The sequence below is a fragment of the Phalacrocorax aristotelis genome, chromosome 1, assembly GCF_949628215.1.
Source record: "Phalacrocorax aristotelis chromosome 1, bGulAri2.1, whole genome shotgun sequence".
NCBI lineage: Eukaryota > Metazoa > Chordata > Aves > Suliformes > Phalacrocoracidae > Phalacrocorax > Phalacrocorax aristotelis.
The window spans coordinates 15,048,786-15,070,356 of NC_134276.1; the positions used below are offsets into that span (position 1 = coordinate 15,048,786).

Below are 21,571 nucleotides of genomic sequence, written 5' to 3' on the forward strand. Positions count from 1 at the left end.
GTTTGTGTTCTCAGGGAAAGATACTAAAAGAAAAGGCTTGAGACCCAACTGAATGGACATTTAACTTACCAGGTGTATTTGGACTAAACAAATTGCTCATGAGTTATAATGGGGAAAAAAAGATTTGTCAGCGAAGAATGACTTAGAGGTAAAGGTATGCAGGTATAGCATTACAGTTGCAAAAAATAGACGATGTAAAGTCTTGCAGAACAAATTGGAGCAAAGAGTGAAGTGTTCTTCAGCTGTAAAAGTTAAAAAGCGAGCAAGAAGAATTCAAGGGTGACCTCTGCAATGTCCAGATGGCACAAAGAATAAAAGTTATTTGGGTATGGTCCAAAAACTAAGTAGCAATTCACAAATGCTGACAAGTTAAGGCAAGCTAGATGCTGGTTCCCTCTTAGAATATACTGGAACATAGCAGATCCTCTAGAAAATGTCCTTATTTCCTTAAATCTTTCAGGGAAGTTGAGAGGGGATGAAGCTGTATTATTGGAGGGTGACACACTTTGTAAAAACACTTAAGAAGATGGAAGAATTGCTGAGGGGACGAGTTCTTTTAGCAGACCCTCAGCAGTGTATGTTGGTTAACTGTGAAGACTTTTTGAAGCCTGTTCTTTTGAGAAATTCTGCAAGTTTTGCTTCCTTGTTTTTTTCTTTTTGCTCTTTATTATTTAGATTGCATCAAGTTTGTTGTGAGAAGTTGTAGGATTTATGAATCTGCATTCTGAGATGACATCTCTCAACCGTGAAATTTAGCATCCTCTCATTGGCAGCAGTTATTACTAGATGCGTCAGAAGAAAGTAAAAAGAGCTACTTAGCTCTCTTCACATGATTCTTCTCTGGCATTTTTGTCTGTGGAACAGTGACGCTGAATTCTGAACAGCCCATGAGCCCTTGAGAAAGTAATATAAATGGAAAGAGATTTTTCTAGAGAGATTTGCACCACTTGCTTAGATGAGAATAAAGCCTTAAGAGTCTTTGGAATGTTTTCCTATTTCTTGCCCTATTTTATGGGTTATACTTTTATTATGTTCCTGTTGACGTCTACTATAGCTGTTTGACTTACATTTGAAGGCAGTTTTGAGCACAGACTCTCACAGTTGTGACAGAATTCAAAGCTTGCTTATTAATCAGTCATCTGTTCTCATCAGCTGAGAGCTTGTCCTTGCAAAACAAAGCCAAAGAGCTGCTAAACCTAAACATTTGGCATAAGTAATGCATTTTTTCTAAAATGTTGACTTTCACATTTTTACCTGAGTATGTTTCATAGTTCTTGCAAATATTTGTTGCTGCACTTCAATGGGAGAAACTCAAGATTTTTCTTTGCAGTTTCTTTCTGTTCCTTGTGTGCTAAAGTAAATTTTGTGGCTGACTGTAGAATTCTGTGTTTTGAGACTGATCTTTGCACATTTCAGGAAAATCAGTTTGCTATATTCCATTTAAAAATTTTTTTTTAAATGCATGTGACACTTAAGACTCAGGTTCTTCTCCTTTGGTTTTTACCTGCTCTTGGCCTGCTGCTCACTTCAGTCTGTGCTTCATTTAATGACTACTGATGTCAGTGAAGTACTATATATGAACAGTATCTTATCACTACAACTTAAATCCAGATAATGGAATAATCTGGTCTTAAAATGTAATGTTGACCAGGACATTCTTTTTCTTTGTTTTCTCTTTAGCCCAGTCACTGAAAGAGTTTGCTCGGCTCCTGATAGCTGTTGAAGAGGAGAGAAGACGACTGGTAAGTCGGCTGGCAGTAATATGTTGCATTGGGTCTCTTTTTGCATAAAATAGTACTTCTTTTTTTCTACTCCTCCTGAAATGCTATTTTTTTTGTGTAGTAGGTGTTAAGAATTTCAGAAGAATCGTTAGATTCTGCAAAGGTAGAAATGTGCTAGCACAGACTGCAGCAATTTTTAATGGAGTGTTAAATCAATGCAGAAGTATTTGACTGAAAACTTTTCTCACAATTTCCCCCCTCCCCACTTCCCACCCCAAAATAACCTCTGAATGCTGCTGTACCTTTCCTTTCTCCCATCTTGTCTTATTAATCATAAGGCACAGCAATAAAATAAACTGTAAACAAAGATATTATAGCGGAAATATGTATCAGTATTTGTTTAATGAAATACTTTCGGAGTATTGTCCAGTGAATGTATGCTAGTAATCCAAGAATATAATAAGTGGTAAAAAGAGAAACCAAATGAATCACCTCTGAGAAACTCTTACAAAGTACATCAGATACATCAGATTTGTCCGTTGTTATGGTATTCTTACTCCCTTTGTTTCCATACTGATGAATCTACAGTAAGTTTTCATTTAGATTTCTATTCAGATGTGGTTTTGTTAAAGAAGTTTTAAGTATACCCTTGCACAAGTATTTTTTTAAAACTTCCCCATAGGCAATGAAACTATTTTTTTTTTTCTTCCTTGGAAGTCAATCATGAAGAAAGTAGTGAGGTAAGGATTAACCTCAGTAAGGGGATTTTTGAATATTGCGAAAGTTTAACTAGCTCAAGTCCATCCAATTACTATGTCTGACCTTGTTTTCCTTCCTCTTATGAGTACTTTGGGAGGTGAGGAGAAGGATTTTCTGACTCAGATTGAAAGAAATTTATTAATCCAGGAAGAGGAATACAGAAAGTTCTCTTATTCCTAGGAGTAAATAACCACAGAATTGGTCTCCTGCTATTTCTGTTTACATGAATAATTTAAAGTGGCAAAATCATAAACATTTATATGGTACAGTTGTATGGTTAATAACCCCTCAACCTATCAAATTTTTTACTGCATGCTAAGTGTATTTTCCTGGGTAGATGGAAGAATGAGAAGGTGACTGTTCAGTACTTCTTGCCACCTTAAAAGACATTTACCAGGACACTTATTACTTAGTTAAACAATGTTTCAAATGAATAGCTTTCAAGTTTAGGTTAGATTATTGTGAGCTAAATATTAGAAAAAGGAAAAGCAATAACTAGGTGAAGGTTTTATTTTTCAAACTGGTTAGTCTTTCATAATATGTAATTTTGCTTCATTTTATCATTTTTTTGGGTTGGTTTTTTTTTAATTCCATCAGAGGAGTTGCTGCCTTTTTCACTTTTAGAAATTTCTAGTCTCTCTGTGGTTTATACTTTGATCTTTCCATGTAATGTTTTACTTCATATCTTCATATCTTGTAGGATGGCTGTTAGAGTAAAAGGGGGAAAAACATTAATTTTATTAAGTGAGAAAAGACCAGTGGGATAGAAAGATACTTGTTCTATTTCAGTATGCCTTCAGTGGGAATGCATGGATTGTATAGCTGAGCTATTGGTCCCAATGCAGGGCCAAAGACTTGTGTGAGATTTCAGTCTCACGGAAAAATATTTTACAAATGGCTATAAGTTTAGTAAAATGTTATCATTGAATAATTGTAAACAAAGTGGCAAATAGTATTCATGTGTGGAGAAGCTGGTCTTGATGGGAAATCATTTGCATCCAGCTTTTCGCCGAGTTTATAATAGTCCGATACTGTGTGTTCTTCAAACTGAATGCTCATGCTGAGGGCATCGACAGCACAGTGATATTTGAATAAGAAAATTCAGCAAACTTAGAATTTCTCTGTTCTTAGAAACTTTGATCTGCCTGTTGGCGGAATTTAATTATTATTGAGATTAGACTTCCAAAAATATTTGTTCCTGGTAGAGCCAAATGCAAAAATGAGAACCTGAGGCTTGACAAAAAACATATAGGATAAACCAATCCTACCTAGATCTCTGCATAGTTACTATGCCCATGCTGTTTTTTAAGGATACATTTTATAAATGAAAAAAAGAGTGTTTGGGCATCTTTTTTCTGTCTTCTGAGTTTATGTCCAGTGCTGTGCTCTAATATCATTTACATGATAGAGATGCTAAATGCTCTGTACAAGTAGCCAAAGCACTGTTGCTGTACTAACCTCATATAGTCATCCAAATCGGAGATCCTGCTATGATGCAGTGTACTGACTTAAGATTGTGTCTGGTTATAGAGGCAAAACACAGGCTCTCCTGACATTTTCCCCCTGAAACCCATTAATTTGCAGCTTTTCATACTAGAATGAATGTATTGTATGTTATGGAATACGCCTTTGCTGTAAGGGCATAGAAGCTTAAAAACAAAAGAAAAAAGCAATACAGAAAGTATCACCTTTGTCAAAGATGCTTGTTTTATATTCTCCAGTTGTCTTACTGCACCTTTATACATGCCATCTCAGAATCCAGAGGTCCCTGTGAGGATCATGTGCCATGGTAGATGCTGAGCAGATCGCTAGTGATAAAAAGTTTTCTGCTTGACAAACTTGTGAGTTAGCTGTGAAACCATCAAAACATTTTTTGCTTATTTCTGAGGAAGTATCGAGCATTATGCATACACTTTGATTTCCTCTGCTAGAAGCACCTCAAGCCAGCCAATTTGCAGATTAGTGATGATTTTAGAAAAAGTTCTCAGGTGACTGGAAAGCTTGAGACAGGGCATGCAAGTCTTCAAGAATTTTATTTCCTTTACTTCTGCCTGAAAAGGGAAACTGGTAAAAGTTAAATAAAAAACCAGACTTGTTCTTTTTGACCTTTTGTAGAAGGCTTGGAGAAAAGCAGCTAGTCAGTGTTGAGACTATTTACAGATACACTTCATCATACCCATTACAGTTTCCTTTTAATTCTTTAAGTGTGCTGGATGTACGGGGAATATGGAATGACAGATGTTAATTTTACTTCCCAACTAATGATCTTGTTTCCTTGACTTAAATTTTATATTATTGAGGATGCATATGAGTGCATGAATCAGATTTGAATGTTGAAAGTATATATTCATAGCACCAATTTATTTCTCATCTGATGTCTATTAAATTCTTCAGAAGTAAAAGTTTTTTTTTTGTTTTGGTGAGCACAAAGGTGTGTTGGAGTGCCTGCCCACTGAGTGTATAAATCAAGTGTTTCCAACGGTCAAGGAAATAGTTTGAGAAGTGCTTAGCGAGTCTTCTGTCCTTCTTGCAAGAGGAACCAAAAGGAACTAATTTTTGTTTCCTTTAGAAGCAGCTAATGAAACAAGATATTATGAACAGTATTACTGGGAAAAGAACTCAAGTATAAGGTTAAATAACACTGTGCATCACATAAATATTCTATTGTGTAAAGCTTTGCAGCCATTATTATCGGCAGCAGTAGTAATACGGTGATTATTCTAAGTCAGTTTCTTTTACCTTTGTCTTTTATTTCATGATGCTAAAAAGTCTTAGAAAAACCAGAGGTCATGCACCAAACATTCCCCTTTAAAAAGCAAAGGAAAAAGTAACTCCTGAGAAACCTTTTTAATGATACACTGCCTTATGTTTGATATCTGTCATTTCATGGTGGTGTTCTATTAATGGTGCTGTTGGTAAATGGTGCTTTAAAAAATCCCCAACACAAAAGCTCTGACTTTGGTTTTCATAAGTAGTGTACCAATAGGATAAAAAGTCAGATTTATCCCCACTGCCTTTCCAATGACTTCAGCAACCAGCCACGAGGGAATTTAAAAAAATTACCTCTATTTGGCAGTGATTATTAGGGAACAATAGAGATGCTGTAATATAATTTCATGTGAATATTTGGATCTATATCAAGGGGACTTAGAATAATTTCCTTCCGCTCTTGCCGAATTTACATTGTTTCTGTTAAATAAGTGATATGCCTTTTTTATTTTAGAGATTTATACATTATCTATGTTTCCTGTTCACTTGATATTGTTAGTAAACTTTATAACAAACAGAAATGTACTGGGAATGATACAAAGTACTAAGTCCTTTTCATAGGATTATGCTGTGTTCACGCATGAATAGATGAATTGGTTTGTGCTACTGATTTCCTCTTCCTTGAGATCCCCTATCAGTTTGAAGCACTGGATGTGTTCTTGAGTGTTATGTTATCTTGAATGTAACTTCCTGATTATTTCTGAAAGTTTACTAAATCCCAAACTGAAATAGGCCTCAACTGTTACATTCCTTGCTATTTACCCAAGTTTTTATGGGTTGCTGGCAAGTGGTGAATGGTCCCAGAGCTTTTCTCTCTGGCATCGTGAATCAGTGAGATGTGTATGATTACTTTGAGTTCCTGACCAATATTACATTTCAGAATTTTTGTAGTATCCCCTGAAGTATTTATAGTTGTGTACTATGCTCGATGGATATTTTTCTTTCTAACGTATCTCTCTTTGTATCTCATAACCTTCATGCTTCACAGAGTATCTCATTGTTGTGGACTTTTTTTGTATTAACTGGATGTTCTCATTGTGGTTCTGTATTTGCCTTCACACAAGGGGTCCAATGCTATCTGCTTCCAAGGAAGGCATCAAAATACTCAGATTCAAAAGCTGCCCTTGAAGAAAAATAAATGAACTATTAAAACCAGCTATCCATGGAATGGTACATAAAACCAGATACTGAAGGACACAGCATGTTGTTGAGTAGAATTAACCTTTTCCCTATAATGTGAAATGGATTACAGATTCCATCAGAAGACTAAGCAGTCTTCTATCCACAGGTGCTGCTTATTACTCAGTTCATAAAGGAGAGAAATCATAAGATTACATGCACTAACACCCTGATACTGCAGAGCATACACCTCGCATTTTAGTTCACATGGGCTCTCTCTTAAAATGACAATAAATAGTGTATGATGGTGTTTTGATATACTTGGTAACTGCTTTCAGTGCTCGTCATCTCTCATACCAATTTTGGCATTTAAATTAATCTCTTTGGCAGGAAACTGCCCGCAAGGTCTGAAGGCATATTGCTGCAAATGGAGGAACACCACCACAAATAAGAGGGCTTCTTCTCTTTACAGTTAGGACTGGTTTTCTGTTCAGGCTTTTTTGTTTGTTTGTGTTGCCCCCCATTTTTTGCCGGGGTTTGGGGGTTTGTTTTTTTAACTTACACTTAAAATGGCCTGTACATATCCCATTGAGCAATTAAGGTAGAATGTACTGTGTCTTTAACCTTACTTCTTTGAAAAGACTTTCTTGAATGTGTGCATCAGACTAGTAATTTGTAAATACCCATTTCCTAAGTAACTGAGCTTCCTATTGAACAAAGAACAGTAAATCAGCATGGAATTATTTTGTTATTAACAACTCCTTTTACATTTATTTATTTTTCTTCCTCTTTTATTCATCTTACCCCAGGTATAAGAGGCTACATATTGGATATTAATTGCAGGAGAAATCTCTCTCTTTGGTAAATGGGATTCTGCAAGATAGGAAAATACTATTTTGAATGGTTTTAGAAATCATTGGGAAAATTATTGAACACAAATCCCATGCCTTCATTACCCTTTTGGTGAACCCCCATTTAGAATACTTGTTATATGCAAGATACAGAGGCAGACAAAGGAAGGCTAGGTATGTGGAAGCTCAGGATGAGAAGAGGCTGTCTACAAGGAGGACTCTGAGTAGTTTTAGTTCAAGTAAATTAGATCAATGTTATTTGGAGATCTGGGGTTTATTAATTGCAGTGACATAAAAACCTACTAGTCCTCAGCAACAGGTTAACACTTTAGCCCTTGAAAGAAGATTTTTCGTTTTTCTTTTTTTTTCCTTGCTAATACAGTTGTCAGTCTTACTACTTAAGAACTAACCAAAACAGACATTTCAAGCCTTGCTTCAAATATAATTAAACATTTCTGTTACTATAACCCTGCTAGCTACCCATTTCCCTCTTTGCCTTTTATAAGAGGCTCTTTTGCTCCACTTCCTGATCTGAGCCATTTGCAGATGCTATGAGAAATGAGTGAAAAAGGCAAAAGAAAAAACACCTTATCCTTTGTTGTCCTGTTATTGAGTATGTCACTAGGGAATTTATTCTGTATGCAGGGTAGAGGTATCAGTGCTAAATCTCTATGTCACCACCAGCATATATTTTTTCATGCCTCGAAGTGGACAGGAAAGGTCTGCAGAGTAGGGCAATGCATCAGCAGATTATGTGCTAGTCCTCTGTTGCTTTCTAGGCAAGGGATGTGGGATCTAAAGGACTGCTCTGGGGAAATGTACTTCTAAGAACTCAAAAGGGTAGTTGCTTTGCTAGAACACAACCAAATCTGCAACACTGAAGGACAGCCATGCCTCAGAGTGCAGAGGTTGGTGGTTGCTGCTTCATCTGTTTTTACTGTAAATTGCCATGGATACTTCCCAGTGTTGGAGAACCTGAAAGAACTTGGTATCTTCAGCCTCACTATCTTCCTGCTTCCTTTTCTTCCTTCTGGAATTTGTCTCAGATCCCAAACTGAGAAGAGTTATGTCTATACGGGTGAAACTTGCCTAACCTAGGGTTGCATGTGCACTGTAGTCATCTATGTTTTTCCAGTCTAGACTCACATTATGGAGTCTGTGGAGAGAAATGGTAACTTTTCAGATATTGTCAACCTTAAGTAGATGCTTGAAAAGTAATTTACTGACTGTGTGCATATGTTTCTCTTCGGGACGCATGTGAATTTTTACTTCTAGATGGTTAATTTGGGTGAATCTTCATATTTTTTGTGGAAGATGCTAATTTATTAAATTTATTTTACTTTCTAGAATAATTTTTGCTTATGTTTTTCATTTGTCTTTTCTGGGGAAAAATGGTTTGTCATTACCATACATAATATAATGTGAATTCTCATTTTAAAAATATGTAATACTGTTTTGTGGAGGCTTTTGCCTGTTAGACTTGGAAATGATTACAGAAGAGAGAGGATGTAGACAGTAGCAGTGTATGGTTTTCTGCTGTGTTTTAGCTCTCAAATGGTTGGAGAAACTGTGCTACAGACAATGTTAAATAATGAATGGTTTTCAGAACCAGCTTTCTGCCCCAAATCTGAGTCAGCTTTGTGTCCGAACTACTGTCAATGCAAAAATTGGGAGGTAACTGCAGTAGAGTTCAGCAACACCTAGAGGAATGTTTTTGTATTCATTTTAATTGCATATTTGTAGAGTATTTCTTGGACCATTTAAGAAAATGTCCAGTCTTCCCTGTTGTGTTGGTACAAGTGTTTGTGTGACTGTCTAGTGAACATAATTGGAGAAGTGATCCAGCTGGAAAAATAATCCCTTTGGCCCTGACTTCCCATCAGCTCCTTCCCCTCAGTTCAGTGCACACAAGGAAAATGATGACTTTCTGGGCCAGAATTACTATCAAAAAAATAGTAATTTCTTTGATATAATTGCTGTCAAAAAGATATTTGAACTATGCCTTCACTTGCCTACAGATGTTATCTGTGACCGCTATAAACGAAAAATGAAATCAAGAAATAATAGCCATGTTTCTCTAATGCAGGCTTCCTACAGAGCAGATCTGCAACATGATCCTTTGGTGTGCTCTTGTTGAGGGAGCACTTGCAATGCAGTTTTCCCCCTTGCTGTGTCTTGGGCTGGAAGGAATCCTGTTTGCTGTCTTTCTCTGCACCACTCAAGTACAAAAATACACGTATTCAGTCAATTTTTCTTAGTATTTGTGCTCAATTTAAAAAACAAACACCACCACAGTAATAAACAGCTCATGTTCTGTTATCATTAGTGTAGTTTAACTTCTAGTATTTGTATGTATGCATAGACATTTCTGAAGTTTCCCCAGATGAAAAACACATACTAGGCCAGATAATTTGGAGATAAAGTTATGGGTGCTCTTAGTACAGAGCGTTAGATGGCTCTTCCAGATGAGTGTCAGCTTCCATAATTTTCTCAAGTAATATTGTCTATGAAAGCATATGGAATATTAATTTTCAGTTTTACACTTGGTACACTGCTAATTTGTTTAAAGAGTAGTTGTAACTTCTCTAATAATTTTCATTCTTTAAAATAATTTGCTCCATTATAGTTGTGGAAATGAAGAAAAAACTGAAGTAATCCTGTGACATTTGATTACGATAATATTTAAAAGATCAAACTGATCTTACTAGAAACTAGTTGCAACTAGTCCCCCTCACACCCATGTTACTGACCACGTGTTGAAATCTGGGATTGAAAATATAGGTCCCTGTTTTCTTCAACTTTGCAAAAAGTACTTCTGGAATCATTTTGCTATGACATAGTAATGCCATTAATACATAATTTGCTCAGAGTTTTGTGATAATGAAGTCAACAGACAACCTACTGTTCATGATTTGCACTGTTTCTTAGCAGCTTTCTCTTTTCTTTTTTCTTTGAAAATGTGAATTGTTTCCTATTAACATGAACATCCACATATGCAAAGCCTTTTGCACCCTATCCTGCTCAGCTTGGTCCTAGGTAATTCTGTTGCCTTGTGAACCTATGAGTTGAGGAAGAAAGCAGTCTGACTATTTTTAGAGACAGTCTTTGCTGTTTTCAAAGATAGTTGTCATAGAGTTGAATTCTGACATAGCTATTGTCTTGTGGTAAACCCTTCTTGTCGAGGTGTGGAAGAGTAGATCTGTCACATAGATCTCTGCTGGTTTGTGCTGGCTGGCATCAAACTGGGACCACTTCTCTGTCTTGATGGGCCCAGGAGACTCTGAATAGGACCTAGGATGATTGTTCAAGAGGAAAGGAAAGGGGAGTGGAGATAAGGGGCTTCACTAGCTCTGGTCCTTGTTTACAGTACTTTTTAATATTTACGTACCTATAACATCTTATACAAACTGCATACAAAGCATTAGTAAGAAGGCTTTGATAATTAGTGTCCTTACAGTATTTGCTCTTCAGTTTTCTGCAGAGAATGAAAATGAAGAAAATTCATTTATTTTTAAAATACAATGTGTGCTGCAGGAGTATTACGCTGTAGATTAATGTAATTGATTCAGTTAACTGTTGCAGTTTCTCCTGCTTTCTATATTCGGGGTGCTAATGTCTGCATTTACCTCTCTATGGGTAGTATCTGACTAGGAAAGTGCTAGGATGACTGCTCCTTCTTACAATATAAAATGATTACAGGGAGTCTTTAATCTTTGGTCAATGAAGCATTTTATTAAAAGATTTAACAGCTTGCTGTACACAGTCCCATGATTTTTACCATGTCCCTTGGTAAAGCTGCCTTGGTGCCTTCATAATCTTCTTTACAGTTCTTAATTGACTAATCAGCAGCAAGTGCAATAAGAATAGGAAGTGATTATTGAAAACCAGTCAGTAAAACAGTAACTCATGGCAAAATTTCTGATTTACTTTGCAGCATATTTCAGTTGGGAGAGGACATTTACAAAATGACATTGCTTGTTGTTCCCAGTTTTGAAGACTATTATCAAGAGACAGACAAATGAAATTCTCCCTTCAGTAAAAGTAAAAAATGAAGGGTTAGTTGCAAAACCACTTGCTACTTCTCATTTTATAAATCTAATTTTCTCTGAATTTCATATACTCATTTCATGTCCCTTGTGTTTCAGTACATGTGATCTTGCATTACAGGACAGCAACTTCCCAAAGTGGTTTGAGAGGCATTCACTGAGTGGCTGGAATGAGTTCATTTTAATGACATTTTCGACTTCACAGAAATGCAGGTAGTTGCTATTTCAGCTTGTAGATGCTTTGGCTTTCAACACAGTCACTAATCGAGTGTCATCTCAGATGACTGTTGACAGAGAAAAGAGAAAGATGTGTGCACTTCTAAATCAGTGTTTTAAAGGAACCTGAGTTCTGATGGATCAGCCAACCTTACAGGCGTAACGTTTTATGCATCTATTTTGTGATTGCAGAGGGAGGGAATGGAATTGCTTGTAGCAGAGGGTACATACTGTACCCATTACTAGCCTGTAATAACATCAGAACATGCCATTATCTGACTATCTATCACTGCATTTTTTTTAATGGAGTCTGAATTTATCTGCACTTCTCCCCAGTAGTATGAGAAAAGGTACTTCATTCCTAAAAACAATATGTTTTTGAATTTTTCCTGATTTAGTCTAATCTCTGGAATAATTTGAAACCCCTATATTTCTTGTTCTTATTCAGTGTTCTGGGAAATGTGAGTTAAAATAGATAACACAAGCACTTTGTGTACCAAAGGGTATGTAGAAGCAAAGATGTCTTTATTGAAAACAAGCACCACCAAAAAATCCCTCACCTTTTCACAGGAAAGGAAGTAAATTATGTTTTCTTTAAAGTCAAGGTGGCTTGGTGTTCTCCCTTGGGGAACCAGTGTAATCTGCATGAGGCTATAGCTGTGTTACAAAGATGTTTTATTTGAAGTGTTCTCATTAGGATGTTGTCTTAAGGTTTGCAGAACACTTAGATTGGTGTTTTGTTATTCTCAAATATCTGTAGAAGCTCAAATTATTGTTACTTTGACCAACTTTCTTAAATGCCTCTCCTCAAGCAGGTGCTTTTACTTCGAACTGAGACTGAAACAGATTGACATTGTTTTTTTTACCAGCAGCACCAGTTTATTATGTACCCATTTCAGAAAACTGACCTGGCTAAAAGCAAAACAAACACAATATTTTACTGGTTTTAAACCACGTTGCCACCAACTTGTTTCAGCATCGCAACAACAGAAGAAGAAGGAAGAAGTAAAAGAGCATGAAGCAGCAATGCAAGATCAGTAAATTGTACTTAAGGAGCATGACTGTCAAATAAATGCCTGCAAATCTGGCTCTTGGTGCAATGTTTGTTGCAGTCCTCTTGTTACAACTAGTTGTGGTCAAACAACTAGTCAAAGACATTATTTTTCTGCTGGTAAAAGGAAATTATAGCAGAAATCTGGAAGCCATGTCACATGGTCCTGTGGAAAGTTTCGAATGATGGGGAGTCTGGTAGCCTTAAAGATTAAAATACTGCAATAGCTGTTTCTTTGGATACCTGTCCTTCAGTAAAAGGCTACCTTTAAAGAAAACATGCTACCTCTAGCCCTTTTGCTCTAAATGTCTTGTCATGACACGGGTCATCCCATGTCCTGCATCACTTTCTTAATTTTGTGTGTTATTCCCAACATGCTTATTTTGAACTTTCACCACTGACAATTGGCAGAACCTTCTAAATTACAATTCTTCCACATTTGAGGCTTAAACAACCTTTGAACATTTTACTGTGTGCCAGCTACGAGTAAAGCTTTGTATACATGTGGCTATAAAATTGTATTTTGCAGTATGAAATAAATTTAAATTTTTCTATAATATATTGTATTTTCATATTAGTTTATAATTGTGTCTGTTTTTTAAAGGAACATTATGACATTTTTCCTGTGGTTGTAAGGAATGAGCCTGAACAGCTACATTGCATGTCTCTACTCTTTAAATTTCTTGGGGTACCGGAGCACTGTACACACAGGTAGTTAATGCCATCAATGGCATGGACATATCAAAATATTTTCTATGGATCCTATACCTGTGAAAGTTAATTTTTCTCTGAATAGTTCAAATCTATGGCTAGCCTACCTTTCTTCAGAAAATATCTTTAAATATACATATATGTGCTTTTGTTTCCTGAAGGAAACTTCATTGCATGCTTCCAATCTTGGAGTTAACAGTCCCTGGGCATAGTACCATTACAAACAGCTCAGCTGACTTTGGCTTTATGCCTGGACATGTTCATTCATGAAATAGTTGTTAAAACAAGATACAACTTCCAATTACATTCATCTCTTACAGTAGCTAGTTTCCTCAGCACCAGTTCTTTTTTTTATATTTTTTAAATTTTTTTAATGATTTTGGGGGAGTGGTCTTGTTGGTACAGGAGAGATAACGAATACTGGATTATTTGGATACTGCCATGGCTCTTGTATGAAAAACCAGACCCAGTACAGAAGCAAAGCATTTAACTATCAGACTGCCTTTTGCAGTGTTTTATTTTGCAGCAGCTGTGCAATATAATGCAAAGTGGTTCCTAATACTAATAGATAGTAGAGGTTAGTAGCAATTAACCCCACTTCTGCAGTTACTGGAACTGACCCAGGGAGACCTGCAGTGTCTGCAAAGATGAAAATTTGTTTTCATACTAGAAGGTAGCACAGATTGGTCACAAATAGTGACTGCAGGGCCAGCTGTACTACTGGCACAACCCTACCAGGCTGTTAATCAATTCTCAGCCTCACTAAGAGCAGCAGCCAGGTATTACGTGACTACTGATAAAGTGGTGCATACATAGTTGCTTAGTCCCAACAGCCACCACTTAGCTACTGATAAAGTATTTTTACCTCACGCAGAAGCGATTGCATGAGCTGCTAATGAATAAGTAGGTAGATCAATATTTAAGACCACTTCCAGTCTGAACTGTTCACCTTGCCTGTCAAGCAATCACTCTTTAGTTTGAAACAGGGGTCAATGAATGGGAGTTGCAAAATAAGAAGGCAAAGGGGAAAAATGATGAGGTTGTCGAAGAGTTCATCGGCCCGCATAGGTTTGCTTTGTGCTCAGTTGTGTATGAGCCTGTCACATTCTAAAGCTTGTTACCTCACCATGTTTGGGAATCAATCTTGTAACCAGCACAGATTTCACATAAAGCATTTTGGATATTTATTCAACCATTTCTAAACACGGAAGCTAATTCCAACATATGATCTGTGTTGTGCCTGGGGATTGGCATGTGTTTAACAAATATATATTCAAGTGCATCCATTTTGAATTTTAAGAAGTACTAGTAGTAACTAACTTTCTGTGTGATCCCAGTGAGACTTCCATTAAGGGAGACCTGCTAGAATGAAATTAATTTCATGGGCCTGCAATCAGATATTTGTTCCCAAGGTGCCTGTTCCCAAAACAACAAACCAAGAATAATACTTACAATAATAACTATCATGAAAAGGAACAGGGTTTCCAGATTTATTTTCTTTAATAACTAAAAAAAAATAAATAAAGGATACAGTTGTTACTGACTTTAATATGGTAGCAAAAGTTATATTTGCAACCAAGCTGGTAGAACAAAATTTCAGTAAAGATTAGTCCAGCGCAGTATCCTAAAAATGGCAGAAGCTGTTGCGGGACCATCAATCCCAGGAATATGGTGTCTCTTCAAAGCTGTGATAATATAGTAGCAGTATCTACTGTAATTTGGAAGGTTTGATTCTCAAATAAGCTTATAAAACTGATGGGGTTAGTAGCACAGAAAATATAATACTGTTTCTCCTATCATAATTATTAAATAGGCTTGCTGGGTCTACGTATACTAGTAATGAAGTTTTGGTAGTTGATAACAGTTATATTCAAACCACAGTCATGACAAATGGCTGTAACTTACACAAGCTCTTGGTATTATGTCAAAAGTATTTTTGTAAAATAGTATGTAAGTAGTTCATACATTCTTTACAAGCCATTTCAGTGTTCTGATAAGCCAAACAAATCACAGTAGCAGAAATATTAATACTTTAATGCTGATAGCAGTTTAAAAGCAAAAAAATCTTTATAAATTTTGACTCAGATTCATAGCAAGACAAGATTTTGTTATATGTATATAAAAAAGTGCAGTGTATTTATTTGTCTAGATTAAATGCTATTGTAAATATTGAAAGTTTGAATAATTGTTCAAAAGATTGTAGATACCTTAGCATATGTGTAGATAATCTCTGTCTAATTTTATCTGCTTCTGTGTTTGTGTAATTATCCTCATACTGCTACACAGGCATTTTCAGAAGCTGTTGAGTGTAAACGTAATGAGCTGATGAAAGAATGAGCTCATGATCTGATACAGGGGTTTTTTTTCAGATGGTCTCATTTGCATTTCTTTCTGCATGAGTTCTTGAAAGGAGGGAATTTTAACTTCTCCATTTGTACATTATTAGCAGAAGTTGTTTCTTTGTGTGGGAAGCACGTATGCTGCTTACATCATCTAGCTAAGAAGAGGCAATCATCTGACAGGAAGAAATTGGGGGAGAATTTAGGCTGAATGCCAGGAAAACTTCCTCAGGATGAGCTACATTGTGAAATACTTTGCCAAGGAAAATAGAAGTGTCTAAGGCACAAACTGAGATTGAGCCAAGTGTTGGAAAATGTAATGTAGAAACAGAGTAAGTATTTTTTATTACTCAGTGACCATGCGTCCTTCTTAGCTTGAAACATGGTTAATCAGGTATTGTTTAGTAACTTATTTCAAAGATGCCCATCATGATAATGGGCTAAGAATACCATGTATTTCTCAGACTTCGACTCTCTCTTTTTTTGAGGTAGGGAATATGGGGAAAAGGGGAAACAGCTGAGAGTTGGACAACCTCTAATGAATATCTGCTCTTCCAGCTGAATTTAAGAGTAATTTCGTTAGCCATGATATTTTCCCAAGACCATTTTGTGTGAGGCTCTAAATAGATTGATTTTTTTAATTTAGGTGCCTAAATTTCTATGGAGAGTTCGGTAGCTGGCCATTTTAAATTTAAATGAATTTAAAATAAAATCCTAGCTCTAGTAAATAGTTCTCCCAATATATTTTTATCTCTCACTGCTAAACTTTCATTTAGGGTTTTTCATTTGTTTCAGTTAAAATTTTGAGGTGTTATTTTGGACTCAGAAGTTGGTGATGATACTTGGGTACTCAATCTGTTGATCTCCTTTAGAAGTCTGTCTCTAAAGAATAGCTTGTCTATCTGTCTTAATGTCTCCAGCTTCTGTCTAGCAAGAAGGCACCTGCACTCTGGCTTTCTGATTTTTTGAGGAAAGCATATTTCAAGTCAGTTTCAGAAAATGTGAGAAATAAAGCTATTTAAAATAAATGCTGTGGTGAGTCTGACATCTGAACATCCCTTAAGGGATAATGTGTGCTAATTAAAAAACGTTGGTTTTACTTTTCATAGTAAGTCAGAAAGTTCCTACTTTGCTTAGTTATGTGTTTGTTTATTCTTTTATTGATTTCCAACTTTCCCTTTACATCGTAATGGACCTCACAAGGAGGCCTCTTTGGGGTGTATTCACTCCACTCTGGAGAGTTTTGTTGACATCTGCAGAGTGAGGGAAACAGGCCTGGCCACAAAATTTACAGACAGGATTTGGAAAAGCAAAGAGACAAAGTAATAAACATACGGAACTGATTTGGGGTGACGCTTAAGTAGGACTGCCAGCCAGAGTGAAAGTGTCTGGGAAGGCTTAAAGTAGGGACTTTGTAAAGTAAATCTTGTGGGTTTTTTTGCTAAGATTTATCTTAGTCAGATAATTTCTGTAACTGTTAATGTGTTGAATTTTAAAAAAAGTAGAAAGAAAAAAAGCTACACAAACTCTCCACCAAAACAGAGATTCCTTCACTTCTTAAGTTGAAGTTTCCCCCCCATACAAGGTTTGCTTTTGTTGTGTTTACTTTTTCTTCATGGGAAAAAAATACTTTTCTCCTGATAAATGTTTAAGAAGTGAAAGACACTTGTAACATAGTAAAATATCTACATTTACCAAAGGGCTCAGAAGAATGCCATTATAAATGTGGAGAAGCATAGGTATGTTGAATTCTGGATCTATTTTTTCTTAATTAGTTCTGTGCTCCAATTATGCTATTTCCTGTGTTTATGTAGCCATTTCCCCCTTGATAATATGTAATGTAAACATTCAAGCTGAGGATTTTTTTTTGTTTGTTTGGAAAGCTATAAAGGCAGAAAAAACCAGAAAAGTTTTCTTCTGCTGGCTATCTGAAACAATATTCTCAAGTTCTTTTCAAGCTTTCATTATAATTTCAACTCTCAGCCTAGTCAAGAGACATGCACTGTTTGTATTAACGGCAGTGATAGAAAGATAAATACCCAAACTTGTAAGTACACAACTAAACTGTTTGTCCTTCATTGTGGTTGTGCTTGTGATTACTTTATCTTTTACAGTTTCACTCAGATAAAATCCATAAAGTAAGCCATAAAAAGAAATGGCATCACTTACCAGATGATTAGCTACATAGCATGACAATATCCGTTGCTGATTTATGTGTGCCTTCTAAACATTTTCAGGGGTTTGGTTAAAGAAAAAAGAGAAGGCGGCAAATGGGCTTTTTTCGGTTTGGTTTTGTGTTGGTGGTTTTTTGTTTCTTGTTGGTTTTTTTTTTCCCCCTTTAACACCAGGCAGTTCTTTCTCCTCAGGTGATATAAATAACGCCTATATAGTGTAGATGGAATACACAGAACAAAGGATTTCTCTAGATGAAATTGTCCAAAGTACTGTGTTCAAGTTGTTTTCTGTCATTCACTTCTGCATGCAGGGTAGTTTCTTTTGAACAACATAATTTGTTGACAGATAGAAACTGATAGTTTTGGTGAAAAATATAAAACCAATAGGAGGAAAAGGGTATAGTTCTTTGAGTTATGAAACTTAGCAGCTTTGGTCATCTTTGTAATTCTTCATAGATCAAAAAAGTTAAATGCGTTCTTTCACACTTTATAAGATGGTCCCATCTATGCATAGAATCATAGAATCATTAATGTTGGAAAAGACCTCAAAGATTATCAAGTCCAACTGTCAAGCCAACACGACTGTGTCTCCTAAACCATGCACTGAAGCGCCACATCTACAGGTTTGTCGAACACCTACAGGGATGGTGACCACCTCTCTGGGCAGCCTGTTCCAAAGCCTGACCAGTCTTTCAGTAAAGAAATTTTTCCTAATATCCAGTCTAAACCTCCCCTGACACAACTTGAGGCAATTTCTTCTTGTCCTGTCGCACGTTACTAGGGAGAAGAGACCAACTCCCACCTCACTACAACCTCCTTTCAGGTAGTTGTAGAGAGTGATAAGGTCTCCCCTCAGCCTCCTCTTCTCCAGGCTAAACGACACCAGTTCCCTCAGCCGCTTCTCATCAGACTTGCTCTCCAGACCCTTCACCAACTTTGTTGCCCTTCTCTGGACGCGCTCCAGCACCTCAATGTCCTTCTTGTACTGAGGGGCCCAAACCTGAACACAGTACTCGAGGTGTGGCCTCACCAGTGCTGAGTACAGGGGCACTGATCACTTCCCTGCTCCTGCTGGCCATGCTATTCGTGATACAAGCCAGGATGCTGTTGGCCTTCTTGGCCACCTGAGCACACTGCCGGCTCATGTTCAGCCCACTGTTGACCACCACCCCTAGGTGCTTCTCCACCAGGCAGCTCTCCAGCCACGCTTCCCCAAGCCTGTAGCGCTGCATGGGATTGTTGTGACCCAAGTGCAGCACCCGGCACTTGGCCTTGTTGAATCTCATACAATTGGCCTCGGCCCATCAATCCAGCCTGTCCAGGTCCCTCTGTCGGGCCTTCCTACCCTTGAGCACATCAACACTCCCACCCAATTTGGTGTCTTCTGCAAACTTACTGAGGGTGTGCTCAATCTCCTCATCTAGACTATTCACAAAGATATTAAACAAGACTGGCCTCAACACTGAGCCCTGGGGAACACCGCTCGTGACTGGCTGACAGCTGGATTTAGCTCCATTCACCACAACTCTCTGGACTCGGCCAGCCAGCCAGTTTTTAACCCAGCAAAGAGTACGCCCGTCCAAGCCATGAGTCGCCAGCTTCTCTAGGAGGATGCTGTGGGAGACAGAATCAAAGGCTTTACTGAAGTCCAGGTAGACAACATCCACAGCCTTTCCCTCATCCACTAGGCGGGTCAACCTGTCACAGCAAGAGATCAGGTTGGTTGGGCAGGACCTTCCTTTCATGAAGCCATGCTGGCTGGGCCTGATCCCCTGGGTGTCCTGCACATGCTTGGTGAGCTCACTCAGAGGAATTGCTCCATAACCTTCCCTGCATCGAGGTCAAGCTCACAGGCTTGTAGTTCCCTGGATATTCCTTCTGGCCCTTCTTGTAGATGGGTGTCACATTGGCAAGCCTTCAGTCGTCTGGGACCTCCCCTGTTAACCAGGTCTGCTGATAAATGATGGAGAGTGGCTTGGCAAGCTCCTCCACCAGCTACCTTAGTACTCTTGGGTGGATCCCATCCAGCCCTATAGACTTGTGAGTGTCCAAGTGGAGCAGCAGGTCGTAAACTGCTTCCTCCTGGATTATGGGGGTTTTATTCTGCGATCCATCCCTGCCTTCCAGCTCCAGAGGGCTGAATACCCTGGGGATAGCTGTTCTGACTGCTAAAGACTGAGGCAAAGGAGGTGCTCAGTACCTCATCCATGGTGTCAGTGTTGCCCCCTGCATCCAAAAATGTTGGAGATTTTCCTTGGCTTTCATTGTTGTTAATATATTTGTAAAAATATTTTTGTTATCCCTTACAGCAGTGGCCAGATTGAGTTCTGGCTGGGGTTTTACCTTTCTCATTTTCTCTCTGCATGTCCTAAAGAGATTCCTGTACTCTTCTTGAGTTGCCTGACTCTTCTTCCAAACTTGGTAAACTCTCCTTTTTTTTCCTGAGTCCCAGCAAAAGCTCCCGGTTTAGCCAAGCTGGTCACCTTCACCACGACAGTAGTTCTGCTGACACGACTAAGCAGCAAGACTAAGAGACGGGAGACTGACTGATAGAGAGGCAGGGCACATTTTCCAGCTCTTGTTATAAGTGACAGTAGTGGCAAAAACCCCACTGAGCTCTTGCCCACTGAAGGAAAACAAGAATATAGGACACGGACAAATCAGAAGTTCTTTGAAGTGCACCCTTGTGCAGTGAAGGAGTAGGTGGCATGCATGGTCCTTGTTACCTGAAAGTAGTTTCAGGGGAAGAAAGATCACTAGCACATCCTGAAAAGAGGTGAATGAAAGCGCAGGAGGTACAAAAATGGAGCCCCAGATGTGTGCAGCAAACTTGTCCCAGTATATTAACATCTAGTGGGCTTTTACAATCAATTACAAGGTGTAAGTCAGTTGAGTTTTCCCCCTTTCTTTTTTAACTTATTGGCCATTAGCTTCTGTCAATCTATTTAAAACTCCTATAGGGTTAAGGTGTGAATATTTTTCACATAAATGAAAATTATTGGGGGGAGGGAAAACCTTAATATACAGTGCTTTCTGTATTTGAATTTTACTTTACAATGATCAATGCATGTGGTGTTCAGGTTGCATAAGCAGCCAGGTTCTTTGCAGTGTCTGCTCACTGCTCCAGCTCTTTCAGTGATGTTGCTGGGTGTAAGGGTGCCTGGCACTGCAGAGTCCTTCACTGCCTCTTCAGGAGAATGTGTTTGGTAATGGTTAACGTTGCATTATAGTAAGTCAGTCTATTTTAAATCCAAATCATGGAAGTAAGTGAAGAAGGACCAGTTCATGCCTTCTGGCTTCTGATTTCTGTGCACACCGAAGATGAGACGCTCTGACGCTTCGTAAAGACTTTTTATTATCAGTACCTAAAGAGGAATTATCTTAAACATGTTCATATGAGAGTTTTTGAGTTTTCTAGGGGATCAACACACCTTAAGAGTCTGACCGTGAATGTATTTTACCTTTCTGTTGGCCAAGAACTGTTTTCAAGTTGTCTCTTCCTTCTGTGAATTATATGTAACTGTGTCAGAATCCCTCCTCCCCATTAATCAGAGCCAGATTTAAACATCTGCCCTTCAGATTCCTGACATTAACTCTTTGTAGCTGAGCTGAAGGAGTGATGACAAGTCCCTCTCTGGGCACTCTCCAGGCACATTTGATATTTGCATGAGTTCACGTGTCCTACATTCAGCATTATTTTTTAATGTTAGGAATCTTGAGTTCTGCTTTTTGCCTTTAACACCCAACAGTAGCTATGTTAGTTACAAAGAGGGTAGTCCATACTGTATGAACCCTCTGGGTGTTAGAGATTGTCC

The 21,571-nt window shown here is 37.8% G+C and overlaps 1 protein-coding gene across 2 annotated transcripts in view; it reads left to right on the forward strand.

The window, feature by feature from the left end:
• Window positions 1–21,571, forward strand: part of ARHGAP42 (Rho GTPase activating protein 42) — a 178,663-nt gene that overhangs the window by 61,973 nt on the left and 95,119 nt on the right. For both annotated transcript variants that reach the window (XR_012658683.1, XM_075081816.1), the window contains exon 3: window positions 1,681–1,742. Coding sequence is in view for 1 of the 2 variants with exons in the window: in XM_075081816.1 (XP_074937917.1) it covers window positions 1,681–1,742 (62 nt within the window). In the remaining variant the exon portion in view is untranslated. The remainder of the gene's footprint in view (window positions 1–1,680; window positions 1,743–21,571) is intronic.